Here is a 26,148-nt window from a genome sequence, read left to right as displayed (position 1 = left end):
GGATTTCCTGTTTCTTATAGGGACAGTACTGGTCCTGAAAGTCCAGATCCTCCTGAGTTCTAATCTTGTCTATAATGTCAACTCCTTGCATGGCCTTTGGCAAGTTATCTGGGTTCATATTTTCAGATGTGGCGTCTAAGTTTGGATGCCCAGTTTTAGAAACCTCTTGGGCCTGATGTTCTGAGCTGCCGAGCGCGCCGCACCTCCCTCTAAAGTCAAATGGAGCAAATGGTCACTCTCTCAAAACAATCAAGCCCTAACAACAAGGAGTCTGGTGGCACCTTGAAGACTTAGTTAGGGCATACACTTTTGTGACTTGCAACTCACTTCATCAGATGCATGAAGTGAAAGAATCAGATGGTAGGGGTACAGAGATGGGAATGTTATATTAGTGCTTATTCAATCAGGGTGGATGCGTCCCTTCATGAAGCTTATGAATTTCCACTTTATACAGCTGGATTCAGTGTCTCGCATGATGACAGGTTTCAGAGACCTCTCTGGGGATTGTCATCATTCAGAGGGGTCATATTAGCAGCTGAAGAATTGTGCTAGTTTGACCTGTAGCCTTTACTGTACCCCCTGAAGGACCAGTCAACTGGGGCTGAGAAAATACTAGCACATTGGAGTGAAGTGTTTGTTTTGCAGTACTTGCATTATAACTCAAGTTAACTTTGCAGTGAAGACAAGCTCATACCTAAGCACTGTATGAAGACAAAATCTAAGACACTGTTATACTCCTTGATACACTGCCTGGCACAGTGTCAAAACAGTCTCTACCATAACTCAGTTGTGCAGCTGGACAGAGCACTCCCCTGGCAGTGTACTTCTTTCCCCTTTCTGATATAACTTAGGCTGAGGGCATGGAAAGGAAGGTGGCATGAATCTTCAATGAAGTATCTGAAAATGCTGTTAATGCTGCTGAAGAACAAAGGACACTTAGTGATGGGTAAAGATCTACCCCCTCATCTCTATGCCACCTGTGGCCCACGTAACATGTGTTGAGGCTAAACTAGCCCTCAGCTACCTCCACGCTTCTGGGGCAGGAGTTATCAAAAAGGTGGCATATGCATCCTTTACTCCCCAACCCAGATGCATTGCACAGAGCTCTAGCAACTCTGATGATCAAGTCCGCTACATGAATCCAAGTAGGGAGCAGAGACGGCAAAGAAGCGACAAGTATGAAAAGCCATGTACAGCATAACAGAATTCTATCTACAGAAGGCCTACGCCACCTTTTCCTTTATGAGCTTTTACTGCTTTAACTCTTAAGTCTTTCCCCATCTGAGGAGAAGCTTTTGATCATTTAGTGGGTTATTTTAACGTAGGGTGAAATTTGCTAAGTACATACCCCTAAATCCCTTTCTGAAGTACTCCATAGACAGTCACTTCTCATTTTGTATGCTTGGAACTGATTGTTCCTCTAAGTGGAGTACAGGCAGTCCCCGAGTTACGCGGATCCGACTTATGTCGGATCCACAGTTACGAATGGGGTTTTTCTCGCCCCGGAGGATGGGAGCGGCGGGACGCCCAGATGTCCCGCGGTCCTGCCGCCCGCGTCTTCCGGGGTGAGAAAAGCTGCTCCGCATCTCCCTGGTCTGCTGAGCAAAGCCGCGGAGCACGTGGACAGCCCAGACACACCGCGGCTGTCTTTGCTCTCCGTCTCCCTGGTCTGCTGTTTCCAGCAGACCAGGGAGACGGGGAGCAAAGCCTCGGAGGACGCCGGCAGCGGGACAGCCACGACGCGTCTGGGCTGTCCCGCTGCCCGCGTGCTCCCCGGCTTTGCTCCGCGTCTCCCTGGTCTGCTGGAGACCCCAGCTGCTCTGCCCCAGGCATCCCCAAGTCAGCCGCTGCTGAAACTGACCAGTGCTGACTAGAGGAAGCCCGGGGCAGAGCAACTCTGCCTCGGGCTTCCTCTAGTCAGCCGCTGGTCAGTTTCAGCAGCAGCTGAATCTGGACGCCAGTTCCGACTTACATACAGATTCAACTTAAGAACAAACCCACAGTCCCTATCTTGTACGTAACCCGGGGACTGCCTGTACTTTGCATTTATCCTTATTGAACTTCCTCCTATTTTCCTCAGATCATTTTTCCAGTTTGTACAAATCATTTTGAATTATGACACTCCCCTCCAAAACACTTGCAACCCTGCCCAACTGAGTATCATCTGCAGACTTTATAAGCATACTCTCTATGCCATAATCTAAATCGTTGATGAAGATTTTGAACACAATTTGTCCCAAAACTGAACCTTGCAGAACCCCTCGTTATGCCCTTGCAGCATGACTGTGAACCACTGATAACCATTCTCAGAGAGTAGTTATCCAATTAGTTATGCATCCTCCTTACAGTAGCCCCATCTAGGCTGTATTTCCTTAGTTTGTTTATAAGAAGGCCATGAGAGACTGTATTGAATGCTTTACTAAAATCTTTGGATACCATGTCTACCGCTTCCCCCTTATCCACAAGGTCTGTTATCCTCTTGATCAGCTTCTTGAGTATCCTACCCTTCTCTTTAAACAAGACCCCAAACTTCCTATTTTCCCCATGTACCCTTCCTTTTACCTTCCTTGATTTTACAACATACAATAAAAATCTCACTTACCCCAGACACAAATGTATTTCCCGTTTCAGAAGGAGCCAGATCCAGGCACAAAACATCAGCCCCATGCCCATGAAAACTCTGCAAAAGCTGCCCACTCTCAACATCCCAGAGGGCACACGTTCCATCTCCACTTGAAGTCAGGATCTATGATAAGTGAGGAAAGAGCAATAGTATATCACATAAAAGTCTGAAATTCACTCAAACTGTTGTGCCTCTCACACACAATGAGTTGGATTTTACAGTAGAATCTTGGGCTGTGTCTAGACTGGCATGATTTTCCGGAAATGCTTTTAACGGAAAAGTTTTCCGTTAAAAGCATTTTCGGAACAGAGCGTCTAGATTGGCACGGACGCTTTTCCGCAAAAGCACTTTTTGTGGAAAAGCGTCTGTGCAAATCTAGACGTGCTTTTCCGCAAAAAAGCCCCGCTCGCCATTTTCGCGATCAGGGCTTTTTTGTGGAAAACAAATCTGAGCTGTCTACACTGGCCCTTTTGCACAAAACTTTTGCGCAAAAGGACTTTTGCCCGAACGGGAGAAGCATAGTATTTCCACAAGAACACTGACAATCTTACATGAGATCGTCAGTGCTTTTGCGGAAATTCAAGCGGCCAGTGTAGACAGTTGGCAAGTTTTTCCGGAAAAGCGGCTGATTTTCTGGAAAAACTAGCCAGTCTAGACACAGCCTTGGAGTTATGAACATCAGAATTACAAACTGATTGGCAAACCATACACCACAGCAGCAGAGCCAAAAGGGATTAAAAGCACAGTACTGTACTGCGTTAAACATAAGCTAATAAAAAATAAAAGGAAAAAAGTTTAAAAAATGGTTTGACACGGTAAATTAAGATGGTAAAAAGCAGCAGTTTTTTCCTGCATAGTAGAGTTTCAATGCTGTATAAAGTCAATGTTCATTGGTAAACTTTTTATAAACAACCTCCATTCCTAAAGTGTTTGTAATTCTTGAAGTTATACTGAACTTAATTGGAGTCAGAAAACCAGCATGGATTTCAGCATGGTTTTCTCAAAAGGAAGGTGGCAGAGTGATGGGAAGAACACAGAATGTTGCAATAGCCTATTAATATAAAGGTTTAATTCTATTCAGTTGTTTGAGTGAGACATCATCTAGGGCATCCAAGCTTATGATCTCCTGGTATTTCCATTCTCACCAGGTACATCTGCCCTGTTCACATTAGTGAAACTAGAATCCAAAAAGGGTTAAGGGAAGAGTTTGTGGATTTAAATAAACTTTTGAAGTTTCTCTTTTTCTACTTCTTGAAACAGACAGGTCTGGAGCCAGCAAAATCCATGTAAATTACAGATAATTTGAATGTGGCATCTTCTGTGTATATTAGCTTACACCAGCAATTGTTTGGCAACTCCATCACATGTCCTAAAATCTAAATCATTAACGTGTGACTAGATTTGGACATGTAATGACTGAACCTTGCCAACAGCTACTCTCATCCTGATGATGACCCTCAATTGTTACAAAACATCCTTGTGGCCATCAGCAGCTCTTACACAATCACAGTTTTTTTTATGCTGAAATATTATCTGATGATTTGGTCCTGTATATAGAATAAGAAATCACAAGGCTCATAACTTAATTGATAAGATGGCTCTCACTAGATAAGCAATGGAAGAGAAATGGATCACACCCAATTTTTTAATTCTTAGGTGAAGCAATTGCTACAGATTGCACCTCTATAAACTGGAACTCTCTGATCCAGCAACATCTGTTGTCTGGAAGGAGCATGGATGTTCCCAGATCAGAGAGTTCCAGTGTGCTATTGAGGGTGGGGAGGACAGGAGCCAAGCACTTTGCAGGTGTGTGTGTGTGTGGGGGGGGACACAACGCGTAGCCCACTGGCAGCTCAGCTGGGCTACGGGAGTGGAGGGGGCAGGAGTAGGTGCATGGCTCAGCTGGGCTGCAGGAGGATCCAGGAAACCCCGTGAGGATGGGGACAGAGTAGAGAGGGCCAGCAGCAGGGGGTCCAGAAATGGCTTCCCCGGGGCCAGAAAAATCCCTCATCTGGTACCAGACAGATCCTGAGTGTGCCGGACCAGGGAGGTCCAACCTGTAGCAAGCCCAGCTGTAACTGGAAACCAAAATGAGTCACTCTGCAAGGGAAAAAATAATTGTGGAAGTAAAGAGTCATTTATAGGGCCACACATGGGTTAAAAACAGATCAGTTTTGGCAAATGTTCAGATTTGGTTACCCTTCCATAGTTACAGGAGCACTTGTAAAAATTGCAGGGTAGCTTCTCTTTTGAGTCTTGTTGTCCTCATTATATGCAAAGATGTGCTAAAATTATGGGATTAAGGGTGCAGAATAGAATCTTAAATTATCTCTAGGATGATATATTTTTGTATTATGAGGAAGTGTTACATTTTCAGGGCTGAAACTTGGAGATTGCCCATAGTCTGGCAGATGACATTTCCCGTTTTGATAGCCAAATGAGTAGCATAGAAGGATGTGCAGGGAGGGGCCAGTAGAAGTTTTAAGGGTGTGATCCATTTTCAACACAAAGCTTTTCATTATATTTTATAATAAGCATGGTTACACAGGAAATTTTATGAAGTCAGGTTCAAACTATTCTTATACAAAAACATGGAGTGAAAGACCTGCTTTGACTGTCATGTTTTAGTCCTCTTGACTCACAGCAAGTCTGGAAACACTGAATCAAGTGCCTTCATCTGCCACCTTGTGGTAATAGGCAGCATTTTACCAAGCTTTTGGGTAAAACCTTCATTCCCGTCCTTGCAATAATAAAAATGTGCTAGCTACAACAACACAGAAACCTAGGCTGAAATGCTAGGATATTTTGAGGCTCACAAAAGACTCCGTACTTTTGCTTTCTCTGCTTGGGCAGTGTACTAGAAATGCTTCACAGTAATTAAGAGGTGAGAGCATGTCTAGTGGTTTGAGGAAAAGACGGTGACTCAGGAGTCCTTGATTTCAGTTTCCAACTTTTTTACCATCTGTCTGTTCCTTGCGTGTAAAATACTAGGAGATCCCCAAGTACTGTTGTTGTTATTACTAAGGCCTGTGCAGCTGGCTTGGCACAGGACAACATGATTTTCCCAGTGCTACATGGGAGGGTCTACTCCGGTGAAGGTGCTGTGTGCCTTCCACAAAGCGATGGGAGGCTTTCCCAGTTATTAACATAAAGCACTCAGTTCCTGGCAGGATGGGGCCTTTGAGTCATGTCTGGGGTTATTCCATGGCTATGAGTAGGTCCATTGTTGATGTGTCCCAGGAGAAAAAGAGCTGCTCAGTGCATCCAAATGCCTAATGTTTAACCAAAAAGTAGTGCTGAGGAAAGCTCTGCATTGTTTATGCATATTTTACACCATAGCCTGATTGTTTTAAAAGTAATTTTATCCCAGGGCCATTATACCAGAAAGAGACTGACATTTCTCAACCGTCCTCTACAAATAGCATCCCGAAGGAGGGCTGCACTGCCAATGTGGGTTGGAGTTTCTGATCTCTCTCTGTTTCACTGCTATATATTACACTGTAACACTTTACACTACAAAATATCACTCAAAACAAACATCTATTGATCCCCCAAACTCAATTTCATTGTAAAGCTAGACTAAGCCCTTTGCATCAGAGGTCCTTCATAGCTGTATATCTAGAGTACCTAAGTACATGGTTGATGCTACACTAATAATAAAAACAGTAATTTGTTCAGTATAATATCTATTTTACTCTTCATGAACATAAAAGGAAAACTCTGTTTTCACTGCTTGTTTATGAAGAGACAATACTAAAAAACCTACAAAAATAAAGAGCCATGGTTCACATAGGTATAATCAGGAAAACAAAACACTATTTTTGAATTGTACAAATAACATTCCACCTAATTTAGACTTCATGTTTACTCTGCCCTAATTATACTGGACTCCTGCATTGTAAGGCCACAATTAACTACACTAGAGCACTCTGGGTAGATCCTTGACTTTCCTCCGTTTCCATGGCAATAGACTTGAATCAGCATCACAGATTCATTACTGCAACCACATAATGGCAAACAACAGCTCACCCTTGGATAGCTCATGTTCTGAAATAGAAGCAATCCTAGCTAATATTTCCTTAGGAAGAGTCGCAAATATCTGGAGCCAAGGACAAAAGCATTATCTTTTCTATCCAGACTTCATAGCCTGCATAACAATGAAAATATCCCTTTTATTTTGCTATTTTGAGCAGAACGTTACATTCTAAAACTAGAATGGGACAAATGATTCTTTCATCCCCACATACGCTCATGATCTTGCAAGAAGTGGGTTTTTTTATATTTACTAAATAGGAAGGATGGTCTTATGATGAAGGCACCAGACTAGCACTCAGAAGATGTGTGTTTTATTCCCTGATCTGCCACAGACTACCTGTGTGACCTTTGGCAAGTAACCTGGCCTCTCTGTTTTAGCTCACCATATATACAATGGGGATATATAGATTTAGATTTTATTTATATATAACACAATTATATATGAATCCGCGGATTCTTATGGAGCATCTAGGAGAGATGGACAGTACCCTAATTAGCTGGAACCACTGCCTTGCACAGAATATGATAACTCCACTAGGCATGGTGAACATCTCTACTGCTAGGAAAAGTGCTTTGCCTCTCCATGCAGCACCAAGTATAAATCCAGATCACGGATTATGTATTATGCCCGACAAGAAATCTGTACCTGAATGTAAAATTTACCTGCATGTCTGAGTTAGTGAAGCTGCATGCAGACAGGTAGTTTGTGTGCATTGCAACAGATTTCTTCTTTGCAGCCATATTTTCATTTTTATCAAACGTCAGTGGATACACAGAACATTTATTGTCCAGGCCACTAAAGTTGAGAATAAAATAAAGACACAGAGAAAACAGTTAAAACGTTAATGACAAGAAAAAGTGGGATGAGAAACAAACTTAAGGGCGAAATATACTAAATATTCTGCAACACCAAATCCTTACAAATGTCGATTTCCATTGTATTACACCATCTGGGATTCCCGTACGCTAAGAGAATCCCTAGCTGCTTCTTTGTGGCAAATTTATGAACAACTGAAAGTGGGACTGAGGACCTAGTCACAAGTATTTACTACCTGCACTTAATTAATAAACTGCTTTTTTAGTGAACCACAGTCTATTCAGGCTTTACTGATACGATACAAGTCACAACAGGTAACAACAGACAAGTAACCTTCCAGTTAATCTTATGAAGAAAGTCAACTGACCAATTGAATTATGCACATCTTTAATATTACTCTCATGGTATTACCATTTATCCAACTTACTGAATTTGGCACATCTTCTATGGAAAAAGTCACTATAGCAACTGATGGCTTGAAGATAATGCTTTCAAAATTACTTGAAAATAGGCAATGAAAATATTTGCTGCTGAAAAAGAATTCTTTGGAATAAGTATTTAACGATTGAGGTACCATGATCTAATGATGAGATGACAAAAGCAGTCATTCAGTTTCTTTGATTACTACATTTGCACACAACTTAATACGGTTGTAAGGCCCTACAAGACCTAGAAGGTCTGCACATACTGTGAAACTCCCTTTGCTAACATACTCATATTGGATCAGGCCCATATTGCATGTTTTGATTACTATGTGACTTAATTCATATGGAACAGATACTTTTAGCTGTCAGTGCTTGTCACGGGGCATGACTGACCGCCCTGGTGCCTCCTCCCAGTAGCACTGGGAATTAGCTCTTGTCAGCAGGTCGCCCCCCTCTGTCTGGAGTCTCTCCCATCACTCAGACAGGGACTGTTGCCACCCTGTGCTGCTGTGTGGGTATTAGAGGCAGCAGCATGGCATGGAAAGCAGCTGGTCTGAGAGGGGAGCTGGTTTTTAAATTGGCTCCCCTCACACACTAGCTCCCCCTAATACAGAGGCAGCAGCGTGGCATGGCAGAGGGCTCCTTGGGAGTGGGGCTGGAGCGCACTGGCTGCCAGCCCTGCCCCTAGGACTATCGAATAGTCATGTAACTGCAAAGATTTCATGTGCTTACATGACTATTCAATTACCCAATAGCTATCATCCCTAGTATAAATCAGAACTAACTCCTTTGAAGTCAATGGAGTTAAATCCACATGAACCAGTGTGGGACAGAACCAGGCCCTTTGGGTGTAACACTTTCATAATTGCTTACAGCATCCAAACGATAGCACTTTCAATATTTGTTAAGGTACCAAACAATCCCAGTGAGGGGTAAAGAAGGGTTAATCAGATTGTTGTTATTTTGGAAAATAATAATCAGCTGACTAATTTGGAGAGTTGCTTTTTACTGACAGAAAAAAATTTCAGGCCTTTCCCCTGGAATTCCACATTGTTTTCTAAAGTATTCTTGAAGAAAGGGGGAGGTTTGCCAACACTGGAAAATGTTCCCTGAGCTCAAAGTTACAGATTTCTAGCGAAGAAGTTGCAAGAGCTTCTACTTACCCACAAGCAATGGCACATCCAGATGGGGCATATGCACACGCCATCACCCAAGTACATGGCATAGTCACCGCATGTTCCTAAAACATAAGACTCTCCTTACATCTCAAGAATGAACTTCTGAGTTCATTACCATGTCACTAATTGCTGTTAAAATAACCACACAATTGCTCAAATGCTGTTATGACACCTTGTTGAGTTTAATGAAAATAGACAACAAATCAGATTGTCCATTTTAACATATTTTTGCTTGTAAATTTGAACCATGCAGAATCAAGCTGCAATTCAAAATCAGCTTTCATTGTGAAACCAAGAGGATTTATGAGAATGAGAATTAAGCCACATTTGCCAAGTTACGCATTTCTTAATACCACTAGGTTTATTTCCCAACACAAAGCTAATCAAATTTATGACTGGCTGTGGATTACTTCAGGATAACTGTGTAAGATCCTGGGCACCTGCAAGCTTTAGAACTATTGACATTTTGGATGGTCATTGCAGCATTTTTTCAAATGTAAATTAGAGTGGACTGCTTTTTCTAATGCCAGTGATACTCTTTATTAGCTACAATGTCTGCTAAGGCTATGCAGACTTGAGCTACACTGGGGGATGGGGGGGGGGGGGGTGAAGAGGGATCAGCATCACTCATGTAGGAAAATCAGGGAATATTATGGCTAAATATAGCAGGAGAAAATACAAGAGGTCCAATATGCCAGGGCACATACATACTCATGGCAATCACTATAGGTATTCTATAGGTGTAGCCTACACTTTGCCAGCCCTGCTTTGCACCTCTTGGTGCCCAGAGTAGTGGTATGCTCATGCTTCAGCTGGAGAGCCCAGGCAGTGGTGCCATGAGCTCTGGTGCACTAAGGAAGACAGAAAGGGAAGGACTACCATTCCCACCTCTAGCACATCCATGCATGCAGCCATATTTAGCTTTATGTACAGAAACTGCAGAAGTCCACTTACCTTGTTGGTAGTGAAGGAATCCCACACTATCACCTTCCCATCCTAAATTCAACACACAATGGAGAGAGAAATTGGAGACTTCAGACAATACTTTTACTCTCATATTTCAGAGATCAGGGTAAAGCACTGCTGTTAGCATCTATTCCACATGCTATTTCTCCTGGAAATATGTCACCGCCTTTACAACACTGCTGTTCACAACAGTGCAGTGTGCTCTGAATCAGAGGTGCCACTTAATTAGGCGAGTTATTTCTTTAAATGCAAAATGACGCTGCACCATCCCCCCTCACACGCATGGCCAAATGGAGATAGATAAGCCCTGTGTGGAGATAAATACCCTTTTTTCCAGTGTGCCTCTGAAAAAAGATCAGTCTTAGCACTGATTTCCAGTGTTCCTGCTCATTTCTTATGTCCATATGGAGAATGACATTCGTTATGTGCACTACTATAGAGATAATGTATCACATAACAAAAGTCACATGGGCGGCATGTGGTAAGAGTGTGGTCAAGGGTTTGGGGAATGGGCTCTAAATGGGAACTCCGGGCCTGAGAAGAGGCTCTGGCCCGGGGCAGTTGAGGAGTAGGTGAGGGTAAGGGTGCTGGTTGGGGGTATGGGCTCTGGAGTGGAATTGGGGATGAGGGACCAAGTGATTCAGAATACAGGAGAGTGCTGCAAATTGAGACAGGGGGTTGGGATACAGGAAGGAGCGTGGGCTGTGGGGTGGACCTGGGGATGAGTAGTTTGGGATGCAAGAGGGAGCTCCAGATTTGGGGAGAGGCTCAGTGCTGGGGAGCTGGAGGAGGTATGGGTTCTGGGCTAAGGATGCTAAGGAGTGGACTAGTTGGATAGTCGACTATAGTCAGTCGACTAGTCGATTTTCTCCCCTCCCCCCCTTACTGCCTCTATCAGAGGCAGCAAAGGAGGCAGTAGAAGGGGTACTTCAAAGTGGCAGTGCCGCACAGAACCGGGGATCAGCTGTGTGGCGCTGCCATTTTGAAACCCCAAAGTGGCATTTCAAAGGGGCAGAGCCCCACAGCTAAGTCAGGGATCAGCTGTGCAGTGCTGCCCCTTTGAATGCTGCTTCAGTGTTTCAAAGGGGAAGCATCGTGGAGCCCAGGGTCAGCTTATAACTCCCCAGCTGACCATGGGCTCCGTGCAGCATACAGCACAGCATGAAGCCCAGGGTCAATGGGGGACTCTGAGTCCCCCACTGACCTCTGGCTCCATGAGGGTGCTGAGTCTTTGAAATGCACAAGAGTCCCCGCATGCATCCTGAGTCAGTGGGACTTCCTGCTGGCCCTGGGATGCACGTGGAGTTCCGCATTCCTCCTTTGAAATTTACAAGAGCCCCAGCAGGGGCTCTTGCACATTTCAAAGGAGGAATGTGAAAGTACCTATCAACTAGTTGATATTCCATCGACTACTCGACTAGTCAGTTAACCACAATTTAACATCCTTACTCTTGGCCAAGGGTGTGGGCTGTGGGGCGGGGCCAGGATAAGACGTTTGGGATGCGGTAAGTAAATCCAGATTTGGGGAGAGCTCAGGCTGAGGCAGAAGGTGGAGACCGAGGCTTACCTAGGAGGCTCCAGGTCAGCAGCACTAATGCAAGCTGCCTGATGCCTGCCTATCCTAGGGCACAACACTGTGCACTGGAAGTGGTCAGCAGGTCTGACCCTGGGGGAGAGGGAACAAGGGGCTCTGCAATGCACTGCTCTCACCTGCAAGCACTCCACAAGCACTGCCCCCACAAGCTCCCACTTGTGCTCAGGGAGGGGACAGTAAACAGAGCCCCAGAGCCACTTGCCTAGGAGTTGGACCTGCTGCTGGCCACTTCCCTGCTGGCCCCAGTACAGAGCTGCCCTGGCCACAGTAGTTCTGTGATGGGGCTGCTAGAGAGGGGCACTACTTCCCCAGCCATAGCAGCTTTGGGAGAGGCACCTCTCCCCACTGCAGCCCTGAGCCCCTGTGAAGGGCTTAATAGGAAGCTCAGCTGTGTGGCCGCACAGCTTAGAGGGGACTTAGCTTACGATTAAGTATGTTAAGAACTAGTTGACTAGTCAATTCCCTCCCCCCTTGCTGCTTCTATCAGATAGAGGGAGCAAGAGGGGGGAGGAAGAGAAGATACTTCAAAGCAGCAGCACCACATGGAGCCCATACCAAGCTCCGTGCAGCACTGCCACTTTGGAACACTTTGATACATTTCAAAGCAGCACTGCATGGAGCCTGGGGTCAGCCCCTTGCGGCGCTGTCCCTTTGAAACACCTCGGCGTTTCAAAGGGGCAGTGCTACACAGAGCTCTGTATGGGATCAGCTGTGCGGTACTGTCCCTTTGAAACGCCACCTCGGTGTTTCAAAGCAGCAGCTGTGCGGAGCTCAGGGTCAGCTGGGAATACTCCAGCTGACCCTGGGCTCCGCATGGCATTTTAAAGTGGCAGCGCAGGATGGAGCCTGTGGTCAGCGAGGGACTCTCAGCTCACAGGATAGATGTAGCCTTAAAGGAGCTGTCCTCAGACTTACCATGGGGATCTTGATCTTCTCAAGAAACAACCATCTGAATAAATTTGTATTCATTCTTTTCTTCTACAAATGAGCAGTTACATCTGCTCCTCGCATCACTCTGTTTATCTGCTTTTCCCCATTCCATCCTTCCTCTACTCCCTTCTTTTTCTCTACTGCTACTCTTAATTAACCTTTAATTACCCAAGTAACCTAACAATAAGAATGAACATGCAATCAATAGCATGCTACATAATCATCTTATCTTGTGGACTGGCATAATATCCTTTAACATTCCAGACTGGGAAAAAGTGAATTTTGTTTGCAACCAGCTATTTTTATTTCCCTGGACTCATTAAATTCTTAAAATAGAAGTTTAAAAAATGCAAAGTGAAATTATGCAAGTGTCATCAAACAGAAAACAAACTTCACTTTCCTGTAATGCTAATACAGTACCTAAAACCCCAAGCAGGTTCACAGAAACATTTTTTCAGGATACATTTTTAAAGTGGAATAAGCCTCTCTTTTTTGCTTTCAGACCTACACACAGAGACTTCACCACTTCAAAAAAAAATAGATTACTAACTGTTCAATCTTTGGTCTCCTGGCTGAGACATCCAAGAATGGTGTCAGACAGCAGTAATTCTCATGGTGGTTTTGTGATGCAGATATCCTATTCTATCCTGTAGGCACTAGATTGAGACAGCAACTCATTTCAGAAAGGCCAGAAAACAGCTGTCAGATGTAACAAGTTTCAGCCATTACCATTCAGAATGTGAACCAGTGACAGGCATTTATCTCAATACGTCTCCCATCCCCCTGTACATAAGACTGATCTTGAACAGACTTGCAAACTGTTTCTCAAAATGTCCAAATATTTGTAGTAGTTCTAGCTGGCTGAGTGTTTCTTTAAGGTCCCATCAATCTTCCAGACCACAAAAAGGATTTCATGTTCACAGATCACATTGAGACCTCTCTAGTAGAATCAAAATGTTTTCAGATTTCCTCATTCCAATTCTTTCTTTCCAAATGAGAGTGTGCTGCATATTGAGTGTCCATAAAGAATAAGAGGCATCTGATCTCAAACCAGCTCATTGTAATATTGTGTGCTAAATGACTGTGGACACTGGAAAAATTCTGCATGAAAAATGGAAGAAGGGTCTTTAAAGTATCACCTTCAATAGGTGTGTTAATGCTTACCAGAATTATATTCTTTATTCAGTAGTCTGGTTTATGATTTCTGAACAAATGTTACTAAAAGAATGCTTTAGGCATCATAAAAGCTTTTAGACTAACCATAGGTATTATTTCCAATTTATGTTACCTAGTGTAGCTATAAGAATTGTGCCTGGCTATCATGGACTTCAAATAACTCACCTGGGAAGAGCTCACAATTCGTCTTTTATCTTTGCACCAGTCCATGCAGAGGACTTTATTGCCATGGCCTTTCAGAGTTCTCCTGGTCTTCATCACGAATTGACCTAGTGCTTCCACACGTTCGGCCACCTGATGAACTGTGGAGAATTAGCCATAAAGAGACTCACCAAATGTTTGCTCTGTATTAAAACCCTGGTCCTCCAAACACTGATACTGTAACTCAGGAGTGACTTTTGCTCATGTGAGTCATTCCAAGAAGCACAATGAGTCTATACAGGTGAGTTGTTAGTCATGTGAGTGTTTGCAAGATCAGACGCTAAAGGATCACTTGAAGCATATCTAACCACGTGTATAGTATAGTATTCTTCACAGAAGCATTGCTATTAAAAACAGAAGACTCCTTAGAGAATGTCATCTAATCAAACCATCTGGCATACCAGGTTTTGTTCACTGGGGGGAGAGGAAGGTTGTGAATGTGTTTATGTACCAAAAATTCATTTACATTATTTAGGACTTTTTACATTTGTTGATAATTTTTTTAACTGAAATACTATATGCAATCATAAAATTTTGCAGCTCTTACTTTTTAATACAGTGTTTTGTCTCAAATGATTGTTGTGGTTCTAAAGTCCTTTCAATGTTATAAAATGCTTCTTTTTAAAAATAACTTCAGCCCTAGCAATGAGAGGACATTTTAATGCGGCAGCTCTGACCTAAAGGTGATATAAGTACTGGACTTCCATCACAGGTTTGATCTGCACTCGGAATTCACACTGGCAGCCACAGGCAGCGTGTGTGCCAGCTGCCATACGTGCCCTTGCATAAGCTGAGTGGCTGAGCAGTTTTTTTAATAGCGTCATATCTTATGACATTAACCTGCCTCAATGTAACAAACAACAAAGCCTTTTCACTTCACTTGTGTCTGGAGAATAGCAAGGGTTTATTTCTAAAAATACATGGCTTTATGGATCAGTTTCTATTCATTCTGGAGAATCTGAAGTAAAATCTTCCAGCTTGAGTTCTCACGTTTTAAGTTATTTCTTTCCAGCTGGGGTTTCTATAAATAAGTTCAGATTTCCAACAGGACGTGGCTGTAACAATGCATATGCAAAGGCACCTCACTGTGAAATCCACCCCACTCATGGCACTGTGCAAAGCCATTTTGCACCCCTAAAACCTCATGTTGTAACTGTCCCCGATGAATGGCAGCGGGGGGCATTAGTTGAGAAGTCTAATTTGTTTCTGTGATGTTCATTCTAGCAAGAGCTCAGTAAAGACATACAAAATTGCTTCTTTCATACAGGAGCAAAAGGAATCTGGGCTGGCCCTAGAAAACCACAGTAAGAGGGGGACATTGTATCTGCATTTATGAGGATCTAGTGGCTTTACCAGCATTAAAACATTTTGCAAGGAGCCTGGAGGGAATGGGGCTGCTACGTGAGCTACAGCAGTGGTCACCAACCAGTAGATCGGGATCTACTGGTAGATCTTGGAGCCTCTGACAGGTGATTCTGACAGGTTTGGCCGGGAGGCTGTCAAGTGCAGACACTTCATCTGCCCCTCTCAGCACTGCCATGCTGCTTCTGCCCTCTGCCTTGAGGTGCCCCTGCCCTTCCCCCATCCTGTACCCCATCTCCACAAAGCGGGAAGGGGCAGGTATGGAGAGAGTTTGCTGGCTGCTTTTGGGAGTAGGTGTGAGCCTGCCTTAGTCCCCAGTACCACCACCCAGAAGCCACCCATGGTAAGCGGTGCCCAGCTGGAGCCCACATTCCAAATCCCAGGTCCAGTCCTGAACCCCTCCTCCACCCCAAACCTCTGCCCTAGCCCTGAGTCCCCCTACACCCAAACTCCCTCCCAGAGCCAGCACCTTGAACCCCCCTGCTACTCAACTACCTCAGCTCAGAACCCTTCCCACATTCCAAAACCTTTAGCCCAAGATCAGCATCTGCATCCCCTCCCCAGATCCTCAGCCCTCTGCCCCCAGCCTGATAAAAGTGAGTGAGGATGGGGGAGGGAGGGAGGAAGGATGGAGTGAGCAGGGCCAGGGCCTTGGAGAAGGGTAGGAAGAAGCTGGGGCAAGCATGTTTGGGTCTAAGGTAGATCTTGGATTGTACTGAAATTCAAAAAGCGATCTCATGCTTACAAAGGTTGGAGACCACTAAGCTATAGGCTAGACTAGGAGTTATAGGAGTCTGTGTGCTCTAAATCAGCCTTATAGCCAGATTCAGGCTACATCTACACTGCAGAGGCTACATCTAAAACTCACAGAGCGTCCACACTACAAGTGCGTTTTTACACAAGAAAAAAGTACAGTAGATTGTCAGAAGAGTTATTCCTCTTTCTATGAGGAATAAGCCTGTTTGTGCAAGAGCTCTTGTGCAAAAAGGCACATGCTGATGGACAACAAGGGTTTCTTGCGCTAGAAACCCCTATCGGATAAAGCACAGGTGCTCTGATGGCCAGTCTGTGAATGACCATCAGAGCGTTCTTGTGCAAGAGTGTCCATAGCAGTGCGGACACTCTCTTGCGCAAAAACACATGGCAGTGTGGACGGGCTCTTGTGCAAGAACTTTTTGCAGAAGATCTTCTGCAAAAAGTTCTTGTGCAAGAAGCCTGCAGTGTAGACATAGCCCCAGAGATTAAAGAGGACCTGATCCAGAGACACGCTGGTGTGATTCAATGGATGCCACATGTCACTTGCTAGTGGGTTGCCTATATCAGTCAATCAGATGTTTCTACTGCACTCATACTAGAATCAGTGGGAAGACTCCCATTGATAACAACACAATTGTATCTGGACTTTAGATTTTTTAGCTCAAGTGACTTGGAGCTTGAGTGCTGGGTCAATCCCATTGGTGATGAGTGAATGCTCTGGGTAGATGTAATTGCCATTGATGAAAGCTGCGGGTAACTCAGTACCTTTTAGAATCAAGCCCTAAATTAGAATTACTTCAGAAAACTCACAGCTAAAATCTTTGCCCTTTGTTTAAGCAGCAGTGAGAAAGCATATGAGCTGGGAAGGGCTGTCACAGCAGTAGGACGGGCACCCTTACTCTACAAAGATGGCTCTTTGGCTCACAGTCAGCTGAGCAATTTCTGCCTACATCTGATATTGATTTCTTATGGATCTGCTTTTCAATAATCATCAGCCTTGCAGACTGGGTCAGGGGCTGAAAATAATGCTCTTAGCTACAAACATAGCCTTACAAGGGACTTAAATCTCACATAGCAAGGAAACTAAATTGCTGCCCATTATTCCTGACAATTCGTCCATTACAGATTGATCTTTGTGAGGGGTCAGAAGCAAACCAGCCTTTCCAAAAAGCATCAGCTAAACCTATTGAAAAATTACATCCTCTCCTGCACACCATTATCAAGTGAAGCCAATCAAACGCTCTATTGAGATCCTGCAATACTATAATCAGAATACAAGTGCTGGAGGTTGTTATGGGAGCTGCAAGGCTAGGTTCAAATGCCAGTGTCCAGGGCTTAACAAATAAAACACATCTTACTGCCATTAGCCATACGTTTCCTTTCTGTTAATGCAACACTGAGTCTGCAGAACTGCCTACTTTAGTACAAATAACTCTCTTAGAAGTTTGATCCTACACTCTGAAACCAAAGCAAACTCATAGCAGCCCTAAAAAGACTTCACAGACATATACAAATTTTAAAAATATTTATAATAGTTTTAAAGACACTATTGCAAACTATGAGTGTGACCTTGCAGCTCTGACTCGGGTGAATAGCTCTAATGCACTAACCAGGACTAGTCACAAAAGGTAGTTTGTGCAAATAAAGATGAAGGATTGAGCACAGAATATTGCAAGTTACTCTGGATATCCTTCTATAAAGTATGCTATAGTTAAACAGAAGTTATGAGGCTTGATGCAGAAATTATTGGGTTCTGCCTCTGTTATGCAGGTAATGTGAGGGAGGAAAGAGGTCATGTCAGATTAGATGATTATAAAAGTGCCTGCTGGCACTAAAATCTATAAATCACATAGACAATATAATTGTTCATATTTCTAATCCAAACTTTTCAATACTGTAATTAACCCTGAGAGTTTTCCTGATTGCAAGTCAAATAAAAAGGCTTCAGATGTCTGTTCACATTTTTCAAAGAGCTACAATTCAAAATAAAATTGAACAAAGAAGAGAAAAGCTATTAAGGCAAGCAGTTTCTTTTGGAGGAAAATGGGGGGGGGGGGGAAGGATCATGGTTTTGTCATTACCAAAAGTGTTAGTCATAATTTTAAGAGATAAAAAGGGAAGTTATTTATTTTCCCAATAGAGATAGCTGTTGGAAATAGTTTAAAAGCACAGGAAGACCACGAGCCATCAACATAGACCCAAATCTATGTAAAAACAAAAACAAAAAAACAGGAGTTTTGCTCAGGAGTGAACACACCGGGGAGGGGAAAAAAGACCCAAAATAAACCCTCCTATGAAGGGAAAAAATGCTAATAGTCACAGACTTTGTCAAGAAAATCAAACCTTGGGTAACATACACAGCCTTCATAAAAAAAAGTTCTAAAAACCCCATTAATTTACAGATCTATGAAGTAAACATGAAAAGAGTGTTCCACAAACATCATGAGACTTACAATTAGAGTATGCACAATTAAAGTTAAGAAATAGCATATATATAATTAAATAGAGACAGTTTTAAGCATATGCTCAAGTGGTCTGCTGAACTGAGGCCTTATTGCTTATCTTGTAGCAATTATACTGCAAGACTACTGATTATGGCAATGTTTCTGTGAGGAGGCCATCTCTGTTCAATGATTCCTATTAATAGGATACTGACAAAACCTATGATAATCACATTTAGGCAAGAAAATGCCTCATGTGTGACAGAAAAGAAACAAGTGTATTTTTTTAAAAAAATCTGAAATTTACAGAGAGTAACAAATAGTGATCACATAAATCAGCAGATACAGTCCTGTATCCCTTTTTCAGAAACAGGAGGAACAAAGTTGTAATAAGCCCACCAAAAAACCCACTAGTAACATCAACCGTATACTTCAAGAAAAATGTGACGATTTATACTTGTAACATTTTTTAAATGAATGAGAGGTAATAAAAATAAGGTGTCGTATCTCTGGGATTTCAGGCCAACAAGGTCACATTATTCTGTAAAAACTTAAAAAACAACAAATAGTCTGGTAGCACCTTAAAGACTAACAAAACATGCAGATGGCACAGCTCATGAAAGCTCATGATATCATCTACAGATTCTACATATTTTGTTAGTCTTTACGGTGCTACCAGATTATTTGTTGTTGTTTAAGTTTATCCTGTACAGACTAACTCGGCTACTCCGTGAAGCTTTTGAACATTATTCTGTGTTAAGCAGAGTCGAAGGGTGTCACATTGTGCAGGACTATGTGTCTGTCTTGCCTAGTGCCCAGGGAGCCTGGTAGGCGTGCTGGCTTGGAGTGGACTCGCTAGCTATCTGGCCCCCAGAAGGGCTGGGAAGTCCTAGAGCGGTACCCGGGCACAGCAGGTTGGGATTTTGGGAGCCACGCGCAGGGATGAAATACTGGACAAGAGGCAGGCGCAGGGAAACCTCCCCCTGACTCCAAGGCCGGGATTTCACCCCGGCTGCTGCTGCCGCCCGCAGGGATGCTACTGAATCACAGCAGCAGCCAATGAGCAGCTGCAGCAATAGCAATGCCTCTTCCTCCCCTCCCCCGCCAGCCCGGGCACGGCTCAGCGCCACCCCCCACCCGGGCCGGGGAACGGGGTGCAAAGGACACGCTCCCTCTCCCCCCGCAGGGCCACGCGCCCGGGGTCCGCCACCGGCCCGGGCCAGGCACCAGCTCCGCTCGGCCCGGCCGCGCCCCAGCCCTCCCGCTGCCCCCGACTCACGCTCCACATCGTGCAGCTTGGCCCGCTCCTCCTCCAGGCGGCCCTTCAGGCTCTCCGCCTCGCTCTTCAGCGTCGCCAGGGTCTCGCTCTCGTGCAGCCCCTCGGTTGCCATCTTGGCGCGGCAGGCGGCGGGCGGGGAGAGGCAGGGAGAGGAGGGGTTGGCGGGCCCGGCTCGCAGGGATGCTGCCGCAGCTCCCGCCGCCCGAGCCTGGGAACCGCGCGGGGCTCCCCTCCCCTCCGCGCGCTGACGTTCGCGGCCAGGCTCGTGCTGCTGGGTGCAGCCCTCAGCACCTGCTCGCCCCCCCCCCCCCGCCGCCGGGCGCCGTGCAGGGAGCGACGGGCTGGCACCACCTGGGCTAAAGGCAGGTGCCTCGGCTCCGGGCTGGCTGTTGCTCAAGCCCTTGCCCAGCCCTGGGGCTCTCCGACACTTCCCCCAGGAGCGTTTCCATGCCAGGCTGTTTCTCAGCCCCGGGATTTCATCCCACCCAGGCTGGTGCCAAGAGGCTTTTGTGGGGTTTGCTGAAACTCGTGAACCTGGCACAAGTGAGATTTTAAAAATTCACAGGGTTGTCTTCAAAAACAGGACCAGAGATCAAGGTACCAGGCCTGGCAAGGTCTCCAGCCCCCCAACCCTCGACCTTTGGACAGCGGGGCTGAGATGTTTAAAACTGAATTGGTGATTTGGCCCCCTGAAATCCAGATCTCTTAGGCAGCAGAGAGAAATCTCCATCCCCTTCTCTGTGTCTCGGTGGAATGGCGCTCCTGATACTTACCCCTTCTTTGTCAAATGCTTTGGTTGAAAACAATCAGGATTATTACATGCCACAAAAATAAACGTGTTTATTATTCTCTCCCCCCATAAAATGGGTGTTTTGCAAAATCAAAACAAAACAAATAAACCCCTGATTTTGATGTAATTGTGACTATTTTGCCCAGCACCATCTTTAATTGTGGCCTATGCATGTGTGTGAGAAAATGCTTCTGATGTATTGAGGCTGTAACTGATTTATGTTTGTTTTGCAGAGGACAGCTGTAAATGGGCTTTGTAGTCTTTCTGCAAAGGAGCTTCCTGAAAATAGCCTCTTCTGCTTTTGTTAATTGGCCTTGATCTAATATTGACTCCCATTGTCTCTCAGGCAGAAAATGGACAAACTAAGTGACTATTGTTCAATCTGGAGAAGGTCCAGGATTGAAATGTGAGATGTGAAGTAAGCACAGCTGCTTTTTAGTCTGTGCGCACATCCTGGATGAAGTATGAGGCCCCAGGAGAAAATAAAGCCCCTGTCTCATTGTGTTTAACAGCAGTACACAGTTGGGTTCTGTCTCATGCAGTTTCTCTTCTACATCCCTATGCTCAAGGTGTAACTGCCGTCAAGAGTTAGCACAGATGCTGACTGGGGATGCAGCACTCTGTTCTCCCCAGGATAAATGGTATTTTGGAAATAGTTTCCAGCACTCACCCACTTCCTAACTGGTATCTACTCACTGGATAATGCAGTACTCTTAAAGTGATGTCAGAGGAACAAATGCATTATTGCTAATAAGCAAGAAAGTGACAAGAAGGTTCTAACCTGTGCTGTTTTGGTATCTGAAGAATTAAATCTGCTTATATGAAATTAAAGACTGTGACTGTTTTTGACTTGGTGAGGCAATGGGTGGGTTGGGAGAGGAGTTTGGAGAATCAATTTCATTTAATAAAGGAATTTGCCCTATGTCAGATGCCCAGCTTTTGAAGGCCAAAGAATCCTGGCCACACTGAAGTGAATGGAAGTTTTGTTACTGACTTCTATGGGGACAAAATAGAATCTGGAGTGCAGCTGAGATATTGCTTGCATTTGAGATGGTGGGCATAGAAATGCCAAATCAGTGCTTCACCATGCTGCCTTACTTATCTGACTAAGTAGATCTCCTGTGTACAGGAATTAAAACTCATGTCCTGTAAAGAGCTGAGTCTCTCCTGGGAGAAGCTGAAAATCAGCACTGAGGGCATCAAAGTCATCGGATGCCAAAGTCTCACAGCATCAATTCAGTTCAGTCTCAAAGTGCTTATAGCAGATTCCAGATTGATTACATTTGGATTACTCCTGTGAGTGAAAGTTGCAGAGAATATTGGGTCCCAATGTGGGAAGGTGAAAAAGGGGTGTAAGTGTGGTACTCCTCAAAATGAACTAGTGGGTGGGAATGGGCAGAACTCTTTGGACCTGAGATGTAGGTGGAAGCATGCTGCATCTTAACGGATTGCTCACCTCTCATCCAGTGGGAAAAGCAAGTTCTGTCTGGTGAGTAGGAAGTAGAACTGTATCAACTACAGCTCAGGCTAGTACTAAGTACAATGGAACATATCTTTTGTGAGTCTGAAACCAGGAGAAAAATTTAACTGACCCAAGCAAACCCTGGGATATTAAAAGTTGGGCTGTCAACTAGCGAGGCTAAAAAAACAGGTTAGAGAAGAGCTGTTCTGCAGCTTGCCATAAAATAAACCAGATTTGGTTGACAAATATAGAGGAGAACATACAGTTGAGTCAAAGTTTTTCAAAAAAGCCACATTATTTACTAAATGAGACTTTAGTTAATAATGTCTAAATTGGCAGTTTGTTTCTCCCTCCCATAGACCCATCTCTGCTAGAGTCAATGTGTTTTTAACATTAACAAATAATACATTAGCAATTAATTATTCATTACCATAATGAATATTAAGCAAGTCATTAGCCTATGTTTGCAGAATTCATTCTGCTGTGGGAGTGTTTAGTCTGAAATAGGAAGGGCAACAGTTAAAGTGCCACAATGTCTTTGTGTTGAAATCCAAATTCAGAATCCTTTCAAATTGATTTCAAATCACATGGTCATCTGTTGTGAGAGTTTCTAGAGTCAAATAGAGTTTAAAAGGGACCTGGATAGCTTTACAGACAAAGGCAGTAATACCAAAGCCAGTCTGTAAGCTCATGTTCAATATTACACAGTTGATCAAGTCTGTTGTGGGGAGAAGGGTTTGATTTGCTCTCCTCAGAAGCATTAACTAACCAGCTGCTGCCGAAGGCAGGTTATTGAACTTGAAGGCTAACAAATGGAGTTCTTTACAGAGAGTTCCATCTCTGAGTTCATCACCCAGCTGCCATTTTCTATTGTTCTCAGTGGAAATGTAGATACAAAGATATCATCTGCAAAATGGACGCTCCCTCCTGTTGTTCCCAATGAGGTTGAAGCCAAGCTGCCATCATGGAAGCTAGGTAGGCCCCATTCCAATGGAGAACAATGGGCGATGGCAGGAAGTGTGAAAGAAGGCAGTGATGTGTGTGGAATTCTCTGTAAAACCTGCTGCTAATCCAACTCTACTGAAAAATGAACAATCTGTTATGAAGAATATTGGGGAGGGGATCATTAAGCCTAAAAAAAGGTCTTCGACTACGGCAAATGCTTAATGAGTCTGCACAGTATGGAGAGGCTGATAAGTCTGTGTTAAAATCATTTGGGAGACAGTAGGAAGAAATGGTCTGACAGGTGCTAAGTACCTTTAAGGGCACATTTTAAATAAAATTAAAATGCTCTACTTGTAAATACTCAGAAAACTCATCCTCTACTTAAAGGAAAAATGCTATAATTAGGGGGAGGATACATTGTATTCTTCATATGTAAGCATGGCAGAATCCCTGCCTTACATGCAAAACTCAGCAATGGAACCAGGACTTGTACTTCCATCATGGAACAGTTTGGCCAGTGGCTCACTTTGAATAGTTATGTCATGATAAATAATATGAATGATTGGATATAGAATAATCCTAAAAGAATGAAAAAAGCAAAAACATGATGCACAACCCCTTTGGGGTATCTTGTGCTTACCATACATTTCAAAACTAGATGGGTAAAGAAAGACCTGAGAAATAAAGGGTGAGCTAGCATAAAAGCCAATCGGCCTAATGAACCGAACACATGGTTGGAAACCAGGAATTCCTAAATTCTGTAATCCTGCATCTGCCACTGATGGCATGGCTTTGGAAGAATCATATAGAATGGGATTTTTAAAATCCCATGGGAACAATTGGGTCTTGTATTTGTATGTATAATTAACTGTTTTGTATATTGAAACCTGATAATTGCATATGGAATTGACCACTGACATGAAACTAGCCAGTTATGCACACAAATTCCTGATTTTATGCAGTCTTAATACATTGCAAAGTAGCATTGCACAATTAAATGTTTGTGCATATTTTCCATGTACAAAAAAGCAGGCATTTTTAAAAAACAGCCCCCTCATCTCTTTTTAACTAATGTTCCCTGTCCATGAACCTTCACTTTTCCCTAGCTCATTACTTATTGCTTATACAGAAGTTAGAAGATGCAGAGCTATATATATGATAAATATTGATATTAAAACCTATATTGCAAAATAAATATGCATAAGCAAGATGCAGCAAGTCCTGCTGCTGTTACCAATTATCTTTCTCCAATTTTAATAGGGGGCCTAACATACCCTGTGTTATGAAGATTCAATGTGCTGAGGCAATGCTGACTGAAGCATCAGTTTGCTTCCAGTTAATAACCTCTATTATGGCCTAACTCCAAACAGTAAGATACTGCCTTCCCTGGTATAAGCAGCAGAGAGAAATTTGCAAGAGTCTTAATATGGAAAACAGTCTCCTGGTGCAGTTTCAGCAGTCTATCAAGTTGTCAGAAAAATCTGCTGCGTAAACTGGTATTTATACAGTGTTGGCCAGGTACAACTGAGATAAAGTGGCATATTCAAAGTCAAGAGAAGCAAATGGAGAGGAGGAGAAGAGGTTGTTTGCATTGTAGCCATTATATCTACATGCACTTATTTCACCAGTTTTAGTGTATTAGAATGTGCTAAGTTTCAGCTGATAAGCTGTGTTCACTGCATCTTACTCAGTTACTGGTTCAGCAGTCTCATTCTGATCCAAAGCTCTGACTAGGCTTTGTAAACATAGCTAAGTAAGCCTCACAGCATTCTTGCAAGGTTCTTTGTACCCACCACTGAAATGACATTGCTCAACACTACTACACAAGTACAGGGTAGCAAGCAAAGAAGAATAATTTCTCCAATTAATACTACATGGGGAATTCAGATAGGCAGAACAGAATTATCTGCCGTGGAACTTGGCTAGGACACCATGGTGACAGTACCCTTTTGGTAAGAATAGGGATGTAAATGGGCTCCTATGTTCATGGTCTCACTTTTGAAATTTATGCAGAAGACAGGGCCTTCTGACTACACAGTGCTCCTTAATTCACAATTAATTCCCATGGCTATAAGTTCTCCAATACCCTTTCTTTGAATACTCTATCCAAGTACGAAACTCATTTGCACCAGGCTAACTTGTGAGAAATGAAATGATCATTGTGCAAAGTAGTATGGCTAATCGGTTATGGATCATGTAGAAGTTCAGGCAGGTTGTGGATCACATTCAGGTTCATTGTGATAATTTAAGAAAGTTGTATTTACTGGTCTCTTATGAAACTGCTTTTTACAAGAACCTCATGGGGTTTCATCCAGAGTTTATTTTTTTTAAAGCTAATGGGCAAAATAGAGGTCTGGTGTAATTCCCATGTAATCCATTCAGTGGAGCTGTGTATGATTATGCCAGGGCTGAATTTAGTCAGGCACTTTTACTTGCACAGATCGCGTGTGTGATCTTTTACCATATATGGGAAAAAGCAGCTAGCCACTTTCCAAATAGGGAGCAAAAAGTTGACTTTATCTCTACCCTTCAGAGTGCCATTGGGTACTCTCCATCTAGGGCTTTTATTTGGAGTAGAGCAGGGACCCTATGTGGTTTCAGTTTCATATCCAAGTAATATCTAACTGAATTCTGCAAATTCATCTGACCCCTCCTTGTCACATTATTTACTTTTGCATTCATTCTGGCAAAGGCTGTAACATACCATTTCCACACATAGTGCACAGTAGTTGAGTTGTTCTGATTTGATGTAAATTGTTCTGAGGGGTTTCTCTTTAGAGCACTTGTCACAAGGACCAAACACAATTGCCAAAAAGGTCTGGTCACACATCTTTGCTGAGGGAGAGACCTGAAAGAGACAGAGGAGAAAGGGGGAGTGCATGACAGTGAGATGACAAACCTTTCCTGTACTCTCTCAGTAGCTAATGGATCTTAGACAATATATAGACAGCTGTAGGCTGGATAAGCTCTCAGCAGCTTATCTCAAAAGCTTGATAAATCATCACTTGCACATGCCCTGTGGGTGATATATTTATGAGGAAACAGACAGGAGCATCCTTCTGTCATAGTGCATGGAATGTTTTTCTATTGCAATGTCTTATTCTGGGTTTTGGCTTAGATAATGGCAACAGAACCATCATAATCAAATGACACGTAACAACGGATTAA

General features: G+C 43.6%; 1 protein-coding gene across 1 annotated transcript in view; it reads right to left on the bottom strand.

Moving 5' to 3' along the window:
• Nucleotides 1-20,141, bottom strand: part of GNB5 (G protein subunit beta 5) — a 31,568-nt gene extending 11,427 nt beyond the window's left edge. Inside the window, exons 1-6 of the mRNA XM_075897255.2 lie at nt 19,784-20,141; nt 13,910-14,046; nt 10,033-10,074; nt 9,064-9,140; nt 7,322-7,454; nt 2,603-2,746 (exon numbers count right to left, since the gene is read on the bottom strand). Of these exons, the coding sequence (XP_075753370.1) occupies nt 2,603-2,746; nt 7,322-7,454; nt 9,064-9,140; nt 10,033-10,074; nt 13,910-14,046; nt 19,784-19,895 (645 nt within the window). The 5' untranslated portion in view covers nt 19,896-20,141. The remainder of the gene's footprint in view (nt 1-2,602; nt 2,747-7,321; nt 7,455-9,063; nt 9,141-10,032; nt 10,075-13,909; nt 14,047-19,783) is intronic.
• Nucleotides 20,142-26,148: the final 6,007 nt, after the last annotated feature.

This window comes from Pelodiscus sinensis, chromosome 14 (genome assembly GCF_052426305.1).
Source record: "Pelodiscus sinensis isolate ZL-2025 chromosome 14, ASM5242630v1, whole genome shotgun sequence".
Taxonomy (NCBI): Eukaryota; Metazoa; Chordata; order Testudines; family Trionychidae; genus Pelodiscus; species Pelodiscus sinensis.
Note: the sequence above shows the minus strand (reverse complement) of the source record. Positions and strands in the feature narration are given on the sequence as shown.